This window comes from Giraffa tippelskirchi, chromosome 2 (genome assembly GCF_054371585.1).
Source record: "Giraffa tippelskirchi isolate mGirTip1 chromosome 2, T2T-mGirTip1v1.2.pri, whole genome shotgun sequence".
Taxonomy (NCBI): Eukaryota; Metazoa; Chordata; class Mammalia; order Artiodactyla; family Giraffidae; genus Giraffa; species Giraffa tippelskirchi.
Window position 1 is genome coordinate 67,107,250 of NC_137276.1, and position 14,286 is coordinate 67,121,535.

The window sequence follows — 14,286 nt, forward strand, 5'->3', positions numbered from 1 at the left end:
TAAAGGTAAAAGGAGCTTAAAATATTTTTATTTGTAAAAATAGAAATAAAACTAATCTGAATCCGGTTCTTTCTTCTTTCTTCTTGTCCCTTTTAAGGAAGTCCCGGGTTCTAGTATTCCTTTGCCCTGCTCGGTTTGTTGTGTCATCCACTCTCTTTCCAGCTGTTTCAGCATGTCTGCAGTGAGAAGTCCTTGCTGCACCAACCTGGAAGCAAGGGATTTCTCTTCTGCATCAGGGCCGAGTGGCTCAGCAGCTTTACTCCCTAAAGCTTTGGTGCCCCGATTCCTTCTGCTTTGGCTCTTTATTGCACCTGACAAACGGGACTGGCTCTCTGCTGACAAGTTCTGCAAATTCAGCAGTTTATGTGTCTCTGAAATTTTAATCAGTTTGGTGATGTTGTGTACACCATCTTGGATAATGCCATCTAGTTGTTTTTGGAGATCTCGAACCAGGCTGGCATCTGGAAACATATCTAAAAACCGGTAGCTGGAAAGAAAAAAAACACATTACATGATAGGAAGAGTTCTTAGGGCAGTTGCCGGACTGCTGTCAACGAAGTGACTAAATCTTGACGCTGATTAATTCCAAATATTCTGTTTTTGCAAACTGTGTCCAATGCCTTTGTTCAACCTTTATTTCTGCCCCCAGCACACCTAAGGAATATGTTGTTATGACAGTTGCTCAGTACTCCTATCTTAAGTGATTCTGATATGCTCCCCTAGTGGGACATGCCCCTCCTTTGGGAATCACTGATCTACAGCAGTCCCTCTTAAATCATGATACACACGTGAATCACCTTGAAATTTTATTAAAATGTAGAATTTTATTAAAGCTGGAGTGGGCCCAATATTCTCTATTTTTAACAAGTTCCCAATCAATACTGATGTTTTTGGTCCAGGGACTACTATTTGCATAGCAAGGATCTAGTAGAGTTTCTCACCTACTTATCTTAACTAGAATCATAAGAACTCTTAAGTCATTTTTGGAATGGGTATAAACCAGGTTCAACTGCCTAAATGGACAATAAAACACCTTGCAAGAATGTGTCTAATTTGAAAGGGTAAAAGACCATCATAAAAACTTTTGATTTGCCCTATTACTTAGTAAAATGGGAGCACATAATGGAAAAATTTGGTACCTTAGCCACAGATAAAGATCCAAGACATCGTGGACAGCTTCAAGATCCATGAGGTCTTTAATATTCTTAGGTGGAAGTAATGGCCATTTAATATATCGGCGTAACCATGAGAAGGTTAGGGGCTCATTCCTGCTATACTGTCTGGCAAACTGAGAGAGACAGAAGAAATGAATTTGGCAAAAGAATCAGAATTCACTTTGGTCTGTGACCCCCCAAAAAAGACCGCAGAACAAAATGTTAACTGTGGCTGTTATCTCAATAGGCAGGCTGGTTTCTCTCCTTCTTTACACTTTTCTATATTTTAAAGAATATTTCATGCTCTTTAAAGTTTGGGGGGTTTTTTTTGTTTGTTTTTGAAAGGAATGATTTCCTTCTTTTTCCAAAACCAGGGCAATAAAATGCCTATGAACTAACTTTCCAGGGACTGCCTGTTAACATTTATGAACATTTTATGTTCTAAGTTCCAAGTTCCAGGCAGACAGTACCCAGAGACTTCTGTCCCTTCATGTAATAGTCCTATAGCCTTAAATAGGAGCTTGTATTTTGTCAATACCATCCCTTATTATATTAAAAAGTCTTTGAGGGATTTCCCTGGCGGTCCAGTGGTTCAGATTCCGTGGTTCCACAGCAAGGGGGTTGGGTTCGATCCCTGGTTGGGAAACTAAGTTCCCCTATGCCACATGGCATGGAGAGAAAAATAAAGAAAAAAAGAAAAAGAAACTCTTTAAGGTGACTTGGTGCAAGGCTGGCCATGAATGAGTCAATCAAACTAGTAAAGAGACTCTGCCTCTTCACTAGCTGTACAGTTATAGTTTGGCCAAGTCACCACTGTGATTCAGCTTCTTCAATACCATATCACCACACCTTCTTGAACCCCAAGACACTCAAATCATGCTGCCTCCCAAACAACACTAGATGCTATTATGCATCACAATATCTACAGGAGATAATAAAACCATGCAAAAACTAGCAAGCATACGTTTAAAATCTTTAACTTCAAGGATAAGGTGATTTTGAAAGGTTCATTTCCTAATTAGGGAAAATTATCTCTAAATATTTAACCTAAGCAATGTCAAAACTTTAGAAATGCAGGGTAGTTTTCAAATAACTGTGGTTAAATAATGTTACAATTTTATTAGTTTCAGTCTGGTTCATTCTGCTGTTTAATAAATGCCAAGTAAGATGGCCATGAAGAATGGAAACGTGACCACATTAACTTGCTAATAAGCAGAACATGCCAAACACAGTTCCCTTACAAAAGCAGTGGTTTAACATTTTAGGCCACAAACAACTAGCGGAAGCCCAGTATGTGAGTATGGAGCTGCTCAGAGACAGAGAGGGAGAGAGACCCATCCAACAGCCAGCCCTAAAGGAGCTCCAGGGAACAGTTCCTAAACTAATTCCTAAGGGGCATACTGAGCTCTTTTATTCAGTAATAATGGAGATCAAGGAAAAAGAAAAATCTCCAGATTTCACATGTTAACCTGTAAACACAACACATAAGCAACTATTGGCTTCCAGACTCCTTACTCCTTAGTAACATGCTGCTATTTTATTAGAGAGTAGTTTGAAGGATGGTTTAAATGGAGTCAGGCCCATGGGTTCCAGTTCCATCCAGGTCAGTTCTTTGTTATGTTTTTAATATTCTGGCAGCACTGCACAGCATGTGAGATCAGTTCCCCAACCAGGGATCAAACCCACACCCCCTATACTGGCAGCAGAGTCTTAACCACCAGACATCCAAGGAAGTCCTTGGGTCTTTTAAGTTTAAGACTTTGTTCCATAAACTTCAATCTTATGCTAGTTAGCTCTCTCACAAACACCAGCTCTAAGAAACATATTTCCTAGGTTGGACATGGAACATCTCTAAGACATATTAAAGGAAAAAGACAAGCTGCAGACTAATTCATTATGGCATTTATGGGAGAACACACCCACCCAACAAAAACTAGAATTTCTACTCCTATGGGTATGTAGGCAAATGCGACAGAAAAGGTCTGCAAGGATAATAGCTGATATCAGCTATTGTAGCAAAGCTGATAATAGCAGTTATGTCAGGGTGGCAGCCCAATTTAGCCTTCTCTAACGTTTTAATTTTGTGCAAAAAAGTACTCGTGTATTATTTATAAAATTTTAAAATAATTTAAAACATAAACTTAGAAATAGATTTGATCCAAACAAAGCTAATACGCAGAATGTTAACAGCTATAAAAAAGATGGCAGTGAAATGACAACAATGAATCAGGAAAACATTTCAAGAGACGACTTCTGGGCATAGTGGGGAAGGGAGAGCATGCAGAGGCAACAGGGAGAGCAATGGCCCAGAGACAGGAGAGAACATGGCAAGAGACTGGAAGTTTAGCTTTTACTGCCTTTGCCCGGCCCCTTGTTTGGGTGACTCTTGTGATCAGAAATCAGAGATTTGTCTCTCTACCCAAATGAGTTAAAAGAAAAGGGGCTGGAACCTTGGCACCAAATTCACACTAACAGCCATCCCTGACGGTTAAGAGAACTGAATACTATTGCCACTACTGACTCCTAAGCCCCTTCCCTTCCAGAATACATTCCCCAACACCAACAAGGAAAAAGTGTATCTACCATCAGGCAAAGACTCCTTTCTCTCAAAATATTATGTTTAATTATTTTTATTTTAGCTTCTGCAAAAAGGCTACCACATAAAACCAAACACAAAGCAAGAATTCTCTTTCCCCAAAAAAATTATCTAAAAGAACAAAAGAGTCATTTTTTATTTAAGTTCTTACACAGTATTTCATATTAAAGGGTACACTCTCTTATTTCTTTATTCCAATTAACAAAATATTGTTTGGGGAAAAATGCATCAACTCGAAACAACTCAAAATATCAAAACGATAAAGGCTTACCTGCAGCAATGAAGAACAGACAAAAGGCTGCTTCTTGTTGATAGGGGCTGTGCAAAAAACATACCTCACTCGGAGACTTAACGGAATATGCTGAATCAACTCTGCAGAAAATTTAAAATCATCCATATTGCAGACAAAATACTGTCCATCAACTTGTGAAAAGTCTACAAAAATATCCTGGGGGGGGGAAATACATTAAATTACTGGACTACCTAGTTGGGCATGAATAAAGTACTCAAAGTATAAAAGACAATCACTTTAATACATTAACAGATGTCTAGAAAGGCTTGCTTAATTCATTGCCTCCTCAAGCTAACAGACGTCCTTACCAGCCTTCTCAACCTGAAATACTCAGAAAATTCCTCAGGATAAAAGCCATAAAACTTCTGAGAGAAAGTTTCCACTTTCAAGATAAACTTCATGAATAGCAACTTCACAAAAACAGATTATCCATTTATGTTCACAAGGTTAACCAGTAATTGTCTGACATACCACCTTTTAATTTTTTTTTATTTTTCCCAACAAAGGACTGAACTCACGCCCCCTGCATTGGGAGCACCGAGTTTTAACCACTGGCCCACCAGAGAAATCACATACTGACTTTTTTAGAAAAGAGATTTAGGAGTTTCTACTTACAATGAGATTAGAAAGGGTTGTATCAGGGAGATGGTAGGCAAACATTTCAATCTGTTCAGCAGTTGGATGAAGACCAGCTGCCTTGAGTAGAAGAAAAAACAACCATAAGCTTATTTTTTTTTAAGCGTAAGTTTTCTTAAGTTATTTCAAGATAAAGTCCTATGTTTAGGTTAGGCCCTTGCCAAATGAGTTAAGGGACAAGAATTTGAGTAAAACAGAGACAAGCATCATATTTTGCCATTTATTACCAACTAGGAAAGCTGATGCGATAATTCAGTAAAACTAACCAAGTACACCCACTGAGTAATTAATCTTTTGCTTATATTTTACTTATATTCCTAAAATCTATGGTGATCTGATAGCATACACAAGTACTTTCCAAGGTCTCAATTCTCTCCACTGAACAAAACAAAAAAGGAAAACCGAATCACTTTAACCAGGGCAATAAAATTGACATACATATACAGAAGAGAAAATGTCTAAACTGGAGGCCAGTTATCTCTTTACCTGAATATTTACAATGTCAAGAATTGCCCACAGTTAAGTACTAGAAAGAAAAAAAGAGAATGGGAAAAGAAAGAGGAAAAGAGGAGAGAGATGAATCGTGGGAGGGAGGAAGAGAATAAACGCAAGAAAGGAGGTACCCAGGAGGGAGATGGGGAGGTCCATTATCAGCTGCACTCTTTTTTTTAAACATTTAAAAAAATACATATTTATTTGGCCACATCAGGTCTTAGTGGCAGCACATGGGATGTAGCTCCCTGACCTGGGATCGAATCTGAGCCCACCACATTGAGTCTTAGCCATCAAACCACCATGGAAGTTCCACAGCTATACTCTTAACAAAAACTATAGAAATGATTCCAGGAACAGCTTTCTTCCAGGAACTTTCCCTTGTGTTATCTCATTTATATACCCTTTTACCTCAGATCCCTAAAAGTAAGATGAGCCTTATTAAGTGAATTTTCTAGGCAAACTTTAAATTGTAACTGTTTGTTTAAAATACATACACTTCTGCCTCATTAACTGCACTAACCAAAATTTAACCTTGTCCTTAATGGTTCAAAGCTGTATAGCTTAATGCTGTTTTTACCCAACATGCAAAGGTTTCTTCTACTGTCAAGTTTCTGGAAATTTTCAGTCTGCTGACAAAGCTATGTGCCCACCTGAAGCAACCATGCCCCAATCCCCACCTGTTAAATTACAGGAAGAATTAAAGTAAAATCAGGTTTACTAAACTTGTTACATTATTGCTACATTTGTAAAATCTGGATCTTTCACTTGCATACCATTCTCTAAACAGGGGCTCTCTATTAGGCCTCTCCAAAGCAGTAAAGCAGGGTTTTCTTTCATTTTAAATATTTTTATTTATTTGGTTGCACCGGGTCTTAGTTACCACGTGGGATCTCTTAATTGTGGCATGTGGGATCTAGTTCCCTGACCAGGGATCGAACCCAGGTCCCCTGGACTGGGAGTGCGGAGTCTTAGCCACTGGACCACCAGGGAAGTTCCAAAGCAGGGTTTTCTTGACATGATTTTCATGGCACAAAATTTTCTTTGGCTTATTTGTTTCCAGGTATCTGAGGTGAAAGTCTGGAAAGGGAGTGAAGGAAGGACGGACTGTCCTTCCAGAGAAGAGGTAATTAATTACTATGTTAATTAAACCTTACCTTTATAGGATCCACAGGCCTATTCAAAATTTCCTTTAATAAACTGAGGTCTTCTCGATTCATTGTTGTAACCTCTCCATCTTTAAATTTTGAACTGAACCTACCAGCTCTGCCAGCAATCTGCAAGGCTTGAGAGGTAGTGATTGGTTCTATTTCTTTCTCTCCCTTTTCATTGATACTTGGCTTCATAAGGGAGTAAAAAATAATTCTTCTTATGCTCCTGAAATAGAAATAAAGATGATCTCATGAACTGCTGTCTGAAAAGTCGTGCATCATGTGGTTCATTGTAGAAAGGCTCACTTTAATTCTAGTTAGACCTACTTGCAATATTGCCCACTGTTTACAAACTAAGGTAAAGGGGTTTGTCAGTAATTATTTTTCTTCCCTTAAAATAGCATTTTTTAACAACTCTGTTAATTTACAAAAACCATCAAATTATTCATTTAAAGTAGGTGAAAAGTATAATACGTAAATTATACTTCAGTAAGGCTCTAGAAAATAACTCTTTTTACAAATAAACCACACAAGGTCTTCTTAGGCTACTTTTAAATGCTAGCTCTTTTTTTTTTTTTTTTTTATAAATTTATTTATTTTAGTTGGGGGCTAATTACTTTACAATATTGTAATAGTTTTTGCCATACATTGACATGAATCAGCCATGGGTTTACATGTGTTCCCCTTCCTGGACCCCCCACCCACCTCCCTCCACATCCCATCCTTCTGGATCATCCCATTGCCCCGGCCCTGAGCCCTTGTCACATGCATCGAACATGGAATGGTGTTCTGTTTCACATATGATAATATACATGTTTCAATGCTATTCTCCCAGAACGTCCCACCCTCACCTTCTCCCTCAGAGTCCATAAAATTGTTCCATGCATCTGTGTCTCTTATTCTGTCTCGCATATAGGGTTATCGTTACCATCTTTCAAATTCCATATATATGCATTAGTATACTGTATTGTTGTTTTTCTTTCTGGCTTACTTCACTCTGTATAATGGGCTCCAGTTTCATCCATCTCAGTAGAACCGATTCAAATGTATTTTTTTAATGGCTGAGTAATATTCCATTGTGTATATGTACCACAGCTTCCTTATCCATTCGTCTGCTGATGGACATCTAGGTTGCTTCCATGTCCTAATGGCTTTGAATAGTTCATTCATAAAGGTATAGCTGCTTTCATTCCCCACAGAGGAATATTTAGGCTTAACATTGTTAACCCCTAAAGATAATGGCTGGCCCCACATGCCTAACAGGCACACACACTTGCCAACTGAGACACTGAAAACAAACTGAGGTAACATAATAGGTATTAAGATATTAAGAAGATATTAAGAAGAGGTGGCAAGAATACACAGAAGAACTATACAAAAAAGATCTTCACAACCCAGATAATCATGATGGTGTGACCATCAACCTAGAGCCAGACATCCTGGAAGGTGAAGTCAAGTGGGCCTTAGGAAGCATCACTACGAACAAAGCTAGTGGAGGTGATGGAATTCCAGTTGAGCTATTTCAAATCCTAAAAGACGATGCTGTGCAAGTGCTGCACTCAATATGCCAGCAAATCTGGAAAACTCAGCAGTGGCCACAGGACTGGAAAAGGTCAGATTTCATCCCAATCCCAAAGAAAGGCAAAGCCAAAGAATGTTCAGACTACCACACAATTGCACTCATCTCACACGCTAGTAAAGTAATACTCAAAATTCTCCAAGCCAGGCTTCAACATTACATGAACTGTGAACTTCCAGATGTTCAAGCTGGATTTAGAAAAGGCAGAGGAACCAGAGATCAAATTGCCAACATCCACTGGATCACTGAAAAAGCAAGTGAGTTCCAAAAAAACATCTACTTCTGCTTTACTGACTACGCCAAAGCCTTTGACTGTGTGGATCACAACAAACTGGAAAATTCTGAAAGAGATGGGAATACCAGACCACCTGACTTGCCTCCTGAGAAATCTATATGCAGGTCAAGAAGTTAGAACTGCAGTTAGAACTGGACATGGAACAACAGACTGGTTCCAAATTGGGAAAGGAGTATGTCAAGGCTGTATATTCTCACCCTGCTTATTTAACTTATATGCAGAGTACATCATGAGAAATGCCGGGCTGGATGAAGTACAAGCTGGAATCAAGACTGCTGGGAGAAATATCAATAACCTCAGATATAGAGATGACACCACACTTATGGCAGAAAGCGAAGAACTAAAGAGCCTCTTGATCAAAGTGAAGGAGGAGAGTGAAAAAGTTGGCTTAAAACTCAACATTCAGAAAACTAAGATCATGGCATCTGGTCCCATCACTTCATGGCAAATAGATGGGGAAACAATGGAAACAGTGACATCTTTTATTTTGGGGGGCTCCAAAATCACTGCAGATGGTGATTGCAGCCATGAAATTAAAAGACGCTTGCTCCTAGGAAGAAAAGTTATGACTGAACTAGACAGCATATTAAAAGCAGAGACATCATTTTGCCAATAAAGGTCCATCTAGTCAAAGCTATGGTTTTTCCAGTAGGCATGTATGGATGTGAGAGTTGGACTATTAGGAAAGCTAAGCACCAAAGAACTGATGCTTTTGAACTGTGGTGTTGGAGAAGACTCTTGAGAGTCACTTGGACAGCAAGGAGATCCAACCAGTCCATCCTAAAGGAAATCAGTCCTAAATATTCATTGGAAGGACTGACGCTGAAGCTGAAACTCCAATACTTTGGCCACCTGATGTGAAGAACTAACTCATTGGAAAAGACCCTGATGCTGGGAAAGATTGAAGGTGGGAGGAGAAAGGGACGACAGAGGATGAGGTGGTTGGATGGCATCACCGACTCAATGGACATGAGTTTGAGTAAACTCCGGGAGTTGGTGATGGACAGGGAGGCCTAGCGTGCTGCAGTCCATGGGGTCGCAAAGAGTTGGACACGACTGGGCGACTGAACTGAATTGAACTGAACATAATAGGTTAGCAGTGTTAGGGAGCAGCACTCAAAAGTCCAAGTGTTATGTGATGTTTTAATTCTATTCCTTCAGGTGTGAGCAAGATAAATCTAGGATCTATACTACAATACCCATTCACCTAAGCCAAAGAGTTTGGTCATTCTAATGCCATTGAGAAGTGTTTAAATTTCTATCTAACCCACTGAATATCCACGATTATTAATAACAAATTACTTACAAATTAAGTCCCATGCCAATTGCATCTGTAGCAACCAGGATTTTGCATGGATCATCAGGATCATTAAACTTTTTTGCTTGAGCAAGTTTGGTCCCTGAAATAAAAACAGTTTACGTTAAATTAATGTTCTCTTTTACTACATCACACTAAGTAGTATCTTGTAGGGTCTTGGAAACCCTCACCTCTTGCTCTCCGTTTTTATGGATAAAACTCTCACTGTTTCAAACTTATTTTTTTTATTCTCGAATAATCACTTATCCTTTTATTGCTATTCCTCTAAATAACCTCACAAAGAGCAACATAATCCCCTACCACACTAGCTATATCATTTCTGAGGACACTTTTAACAGATTTCTGGTAATATTTTAAGAATATTACCAAGATCATATTTTAATGACATTTCTGTAAGAAAATCATCAGCTCAACATTTAAAATACAGTCTACTAATAGCAGCGATTAACAAAAGCTATAGATAATCAAAATACTTCTATCACCATAAAGATGACTAGAGAAGTATGTACTTTTTATGACCTATAACAAATTATACACCAAGCAACTTAATTCAGTATCTTACTGTGTTTTCTATACATATCTCAAAATAAATGGCAAAAACAAGACACTTCATATCCTATCATGAGGAAAGTCAATAATTACCAGGAGGGAGACTGCCATATATAACAGCTGATTCCAATCCCCGAATTTCAATCTGTCGACTCACAGAATAAATATCATTCTTGCTAAAACAGACAATGCAGTCCCCAGGCCGAAGGTTGTCTAAAGATTCTAGCGCGCGATCCAGCACAGAAATGGGGGTAAGCCTTTTATAGGTTCGAACCTACAATAAAGGATATGATACTGTAAAACAGCATACCCAATGGAACTTCTTACGACTAAGCGTTGTGAAAAACTCACAAAGCAGTCGAGTAGCTAAAAACTGCTAAAGTTAGACAAGTTCCAACATTTTCAAGAGAAAATACAGAAAAGCATTTATTTTGATATTGTAAGTGTTACCTACAGTTCTCACTGGTATTTCTAAATTAGTAAAATGTTACAGAGGATTTCATAAATTTTCAAAGCACTTTCATATATATTTGATTTGTATAGGAACTTGCTAATAAGTTCAGAAGGGTTATTAACTGTTACTTCCATTTTATGAAAAAGCAAAATAGAGTCTAATAAATGATCAAGCCAAAAAAAAAAGATCAGGTCTGATGAAGATTTTTCCAGTTGTAGCCTTCTGTGATTTGCCTAAAAACACAACGTGAATTAACAGCAAAAACAAGACTAAAACCCAGAATTTCTTCCACTCTACTCCACTCTCTCTCCTTGAAAGCTGAGTACAAAACTAAAGTAATGGACCAGTTTTTAAAGATTTAATTTTATTATAGAAGTCTGGTAAAGAAAGCAAAAAGTAGGAGTAAGAAGAAGTGAGTTAATTCCTATTCTAGGAATGTGTAAAAAGGATACAAACTATCTCTAGCAATTAGATATGTATCCGAGTCCCCAGTATCTGACATTTGAGACTTTGAAAATTACAAACTTCTGCTGAGCCTCAAATTTCTGACATTCCAGATTTATTTAATTCTAAAGAGATCTGTTCAAATTCCAAAAGGTTCTGTCAAGAAAAGGTAAGGAATCTGCTTGGACCTTTGAAGACTTAGGGTGTGAGAGCCACTCGGTCAGAACTTTAGATCATGAAGTTCAACCAACTATGCACGATCTAGTAAACTACAGGGAAACGAAGCTAATCTTTCAAGTTCTGAAAGATGTGCCACCATCTTGGGCCTCTGAAGCCACTGCCTGGGTACTCTGGCTATTTGCTATGCCACCTTGGGAACAAGGCATGTAACTGAGTACCTCCACATCCTCCCCAGTTGTGCACATAAGCTCGGTAACCAGGTCAATTGCAGCAGATTCTCCACACACATGGATTTCTTCAGCACAGAGTCCTGTTAAATGCAAAATTGGGATTTTTTTAATTTTAAAGATACAAAAGTAAATATGTAATAGTTCACATACCCAAAATACTTTGCTTACCTACTGCTTTACAACTTTAACAAGTGTTTTCATAAATGCGATCTCTGTGATTCAACCCTGAAAACAAAAATCTTCTAGTGGGCAAAAATTATCACCATTTTTATAAATCTTGGAGTTTTTAAAATACTGCAGCCTAAGTTTTGAGTCTACTAGATGGGGAAGCCAGTCTGAACTAGAATCTCGCATTTTGATGGTTAGTACTGAACATTAGTCCTATACTTTTCTTTTCAAATCAGGCTCCATGGAATCACTGAGGTTACTCGGGGTTGGGGAGTGGGGGCTGGTGGGTAGAAGTAACTCCAAGACCCTTACCACTTAGCATATACACTTTCATCTATTTTATATTACAGGCTTTAGTGTACACTCTTGGTTTAAAGAAAGAGTTCCTCTATTTGTTTTTAAATTTGAAAACACTTGCCCTACAACATGCTGATCAAAAAATTCACTCCAAAGATCAAGCAGGAGAAATGTTCATACATGTCCGTGGACTTCAAGAAGTCCACTTCCAGGAGACTATCTTAAAGAAATAATAAATAAAAAGGTATGGCTCAAAGATTTTTTTACTGCATCACTAATAATAGGGAAAAATGTTCAACTCTTTGGGACAAATTACAACTGGTCTTCCACATCCACAGGTTTCACATTTGCAGATTCAACCAATGGATTGAAAATATTCAGTCCACCACTGGTTGAATTCATGGATGCAGAACCCATCCACCTGGAAGGGATTTGAGCATCTGCAGAGGTCCAGGAACCAATATTCCACAGATACTGAGGGAAGACTACAGCACAGCTCTTCAACGGATAATATACAACATTAATATGTGGTATGAAAAAAAAGTCTATGAAAAAAGCACTGGAAAAAAAAAGCAAGATACAAAATTTATATATTCACAAAACACCATATAAATGAGAAAAAAGATTGTCATGAAATACCAAAATGTTAATAATGGCTGTATAAATATGCTAAGATTTGAACACTTTTATTAAATGATTATTCTTTTATAATAGAAAAAAATGGACCTATAATTAAAATATTTAGAAAATTAAAACTCACACCTAGCTGACTTTTTTGTTTCATTTATGTCAAGACAGGATCTAGCTGGCTCTATTTGCCAATGCCAAGCAGATAAATGCATCCCAGTGCAGATGTCACAAAGCACAGATTTTACAGTATTAACCACCAACCTAGTAGTGCCCTGGTCCAGGCCCATCCTCTGGCTGGATCTTTAATCATTTGAATTTCATCAATCACGGCCACTTCATCTTAAAATAGAAAGTCATCATGAGCAAGACAATCTACTTCAATAGTATTATAAACGAATCACAATATCAAAATTCAAGCTTTCAACACCACCATAATCATCATCATTACTTACTATGCGCTTCTTTGCTGGCAGGCTTGTTCTAAGTGCTTTACAACTACAACTCATTTAATCCTCACAATACACCAACTAAGTTAGTATCATCATTACTTACATTTCCTTTTTTTAAAAATCTCATACTTGTATTTTTAATTTAAAAAAAAATTGGGGGGGGGTGGGCAACTTCCCTGGTGGTCCAGTGGCTAAAACTCTGTGCTCCCAAAGCAGGGGGCTCGAGTTCAATCCTTGGGCAGGAAACTAGATCCCACATGCTGCACCTAACAGTCCACATGCCACACTAAAGCTCAAAGACCCCGGGTGCCACAATTAAGATCCAATGCAGCCAAATAAATGATTAATTAATTAAAAAAAATTTTGGCAGCACCATTCGGCTTGCAGGATCTTAGTTCCTTCAACAAGAATTGAACCCATACCCTCAGCAGTGAAAGTGTGGTGTCCTAACCACTGGACTACCTGGGACTTCCCCTACATTTACATTTTAAAGAAGAATAAACTGAGACCCAGGGAAGTTAAATCACTGACCAAAGTGTAACATTTGAAAACATAAAATTCAAACCCAGACCATCTCTACTCCACTGCCTCCCAAACTGAGCACATTCGATTGTCCTATTTTTTGCAATCTCAGAAGAAACCTGCAGAATCTGCCTAGTAAGAATACGTCCACACAGCAGTGAAAGCAGCTCCCAGGACCAAGGAATAGATAACCCTGCTGTAAACGAAGCACCTTAGGAACCCAGATGGGTGTTATGAGAAGTGGAAAGCGTAACTCCCTGAGCTACAACTCTGCTCATTCTTTGGGGTTTTAAAGTTCATTACTACAGTAAAAAAAAAAAAAGCCTCATTTTATTTTCTAATGCCAAAATGCTTCCAACCATATTATTTTATTCTTTCTAAGTCACATAAATTATATTTTAGTTCTCTTCCCAAAGTACCAAAGATTTGAGAGGAATATGTTTTAAAGAAAAATTTAATATGCCCACAATGACACTGAGGAAACAAAAGAAAGCTAATTTTATACTGAAAAACAATCAGATTAAAAATTATTTAGCATATCTGAGTGTATACAAATTAGATTAGAAAAGAGGGGGCAGAAGAGGGAATTTTGATTTATATGTGCTATTTTAGTATTTATAATGTATTACTTTTAGAATAAATTGATTTTTAAAAACTATCCATTTACTCAGAAAGATTGTTAAAATGAAAAAAGCAAGCTACTGAACAGTACATAATGTATAATCCCCATTTTAATATACACACCCACAATGCACATGTAAGTATATGCAAATGAACACAACTTAGAAAATATACACCACAGGGTTAATATTTATTGATTCTGGATGGATGGAACTGGAAGATTAATATT

General features: G+C 37.8%; 1 protein-coding gene across 8 annotated transcripts in view; it reads right to left on the bottom strand.

Annotated features, from left to right (window-relative positions):
* SUPV3L1 (Suv3 like RNA helicase) overlaps positions 1–14,286 on the bottom strand; it is a 23,789-nt gene continuing 9,503 nt past the window's right edge. For all 8 annotated transcript variants that reach the window (XM_081568506.1, XM_081568445.1, XM_081568434.1 and 5 more), the window contains 9 exons: positions 12,727–12,804; positions 11,359–11,450; positions 10,156–10,336; positions 9,502–9,595; positions 6,328–6,547; positions 4,658–4,738; positions 4,022–4,198; positions 1,140–1,288; positions 1–487 (listed from right to left, as the gene is read on the bottom strand). In XM_081568506.1, the coding sequence (XP_081424632.1) occupies positions 52–487; positions 1,140–1,288; positions 4,022–4,198; positions 4,658–4,738; positions 6,328–6,547; positions 9,502–9,595; positions 10,156–10,336; positions 11,359–11,450; positions 12,727–12,775 (1,479 nt within the window). In that variant the 5' untranslated portion in view covers positions 12,776–12,804 and the 3' untranslated portion in view covers positions 1–51. The remainder of the gene's footprint in view (positions 488–1,139; positions 1,289–4,021; positions 4,199–4,657; positions 4,739–6,327; positions 6,548–9,501; positions 9,596–10,155; positions 10,337–11,358; positions 11,451–12,726; positions 12,805–14,286) is intronic.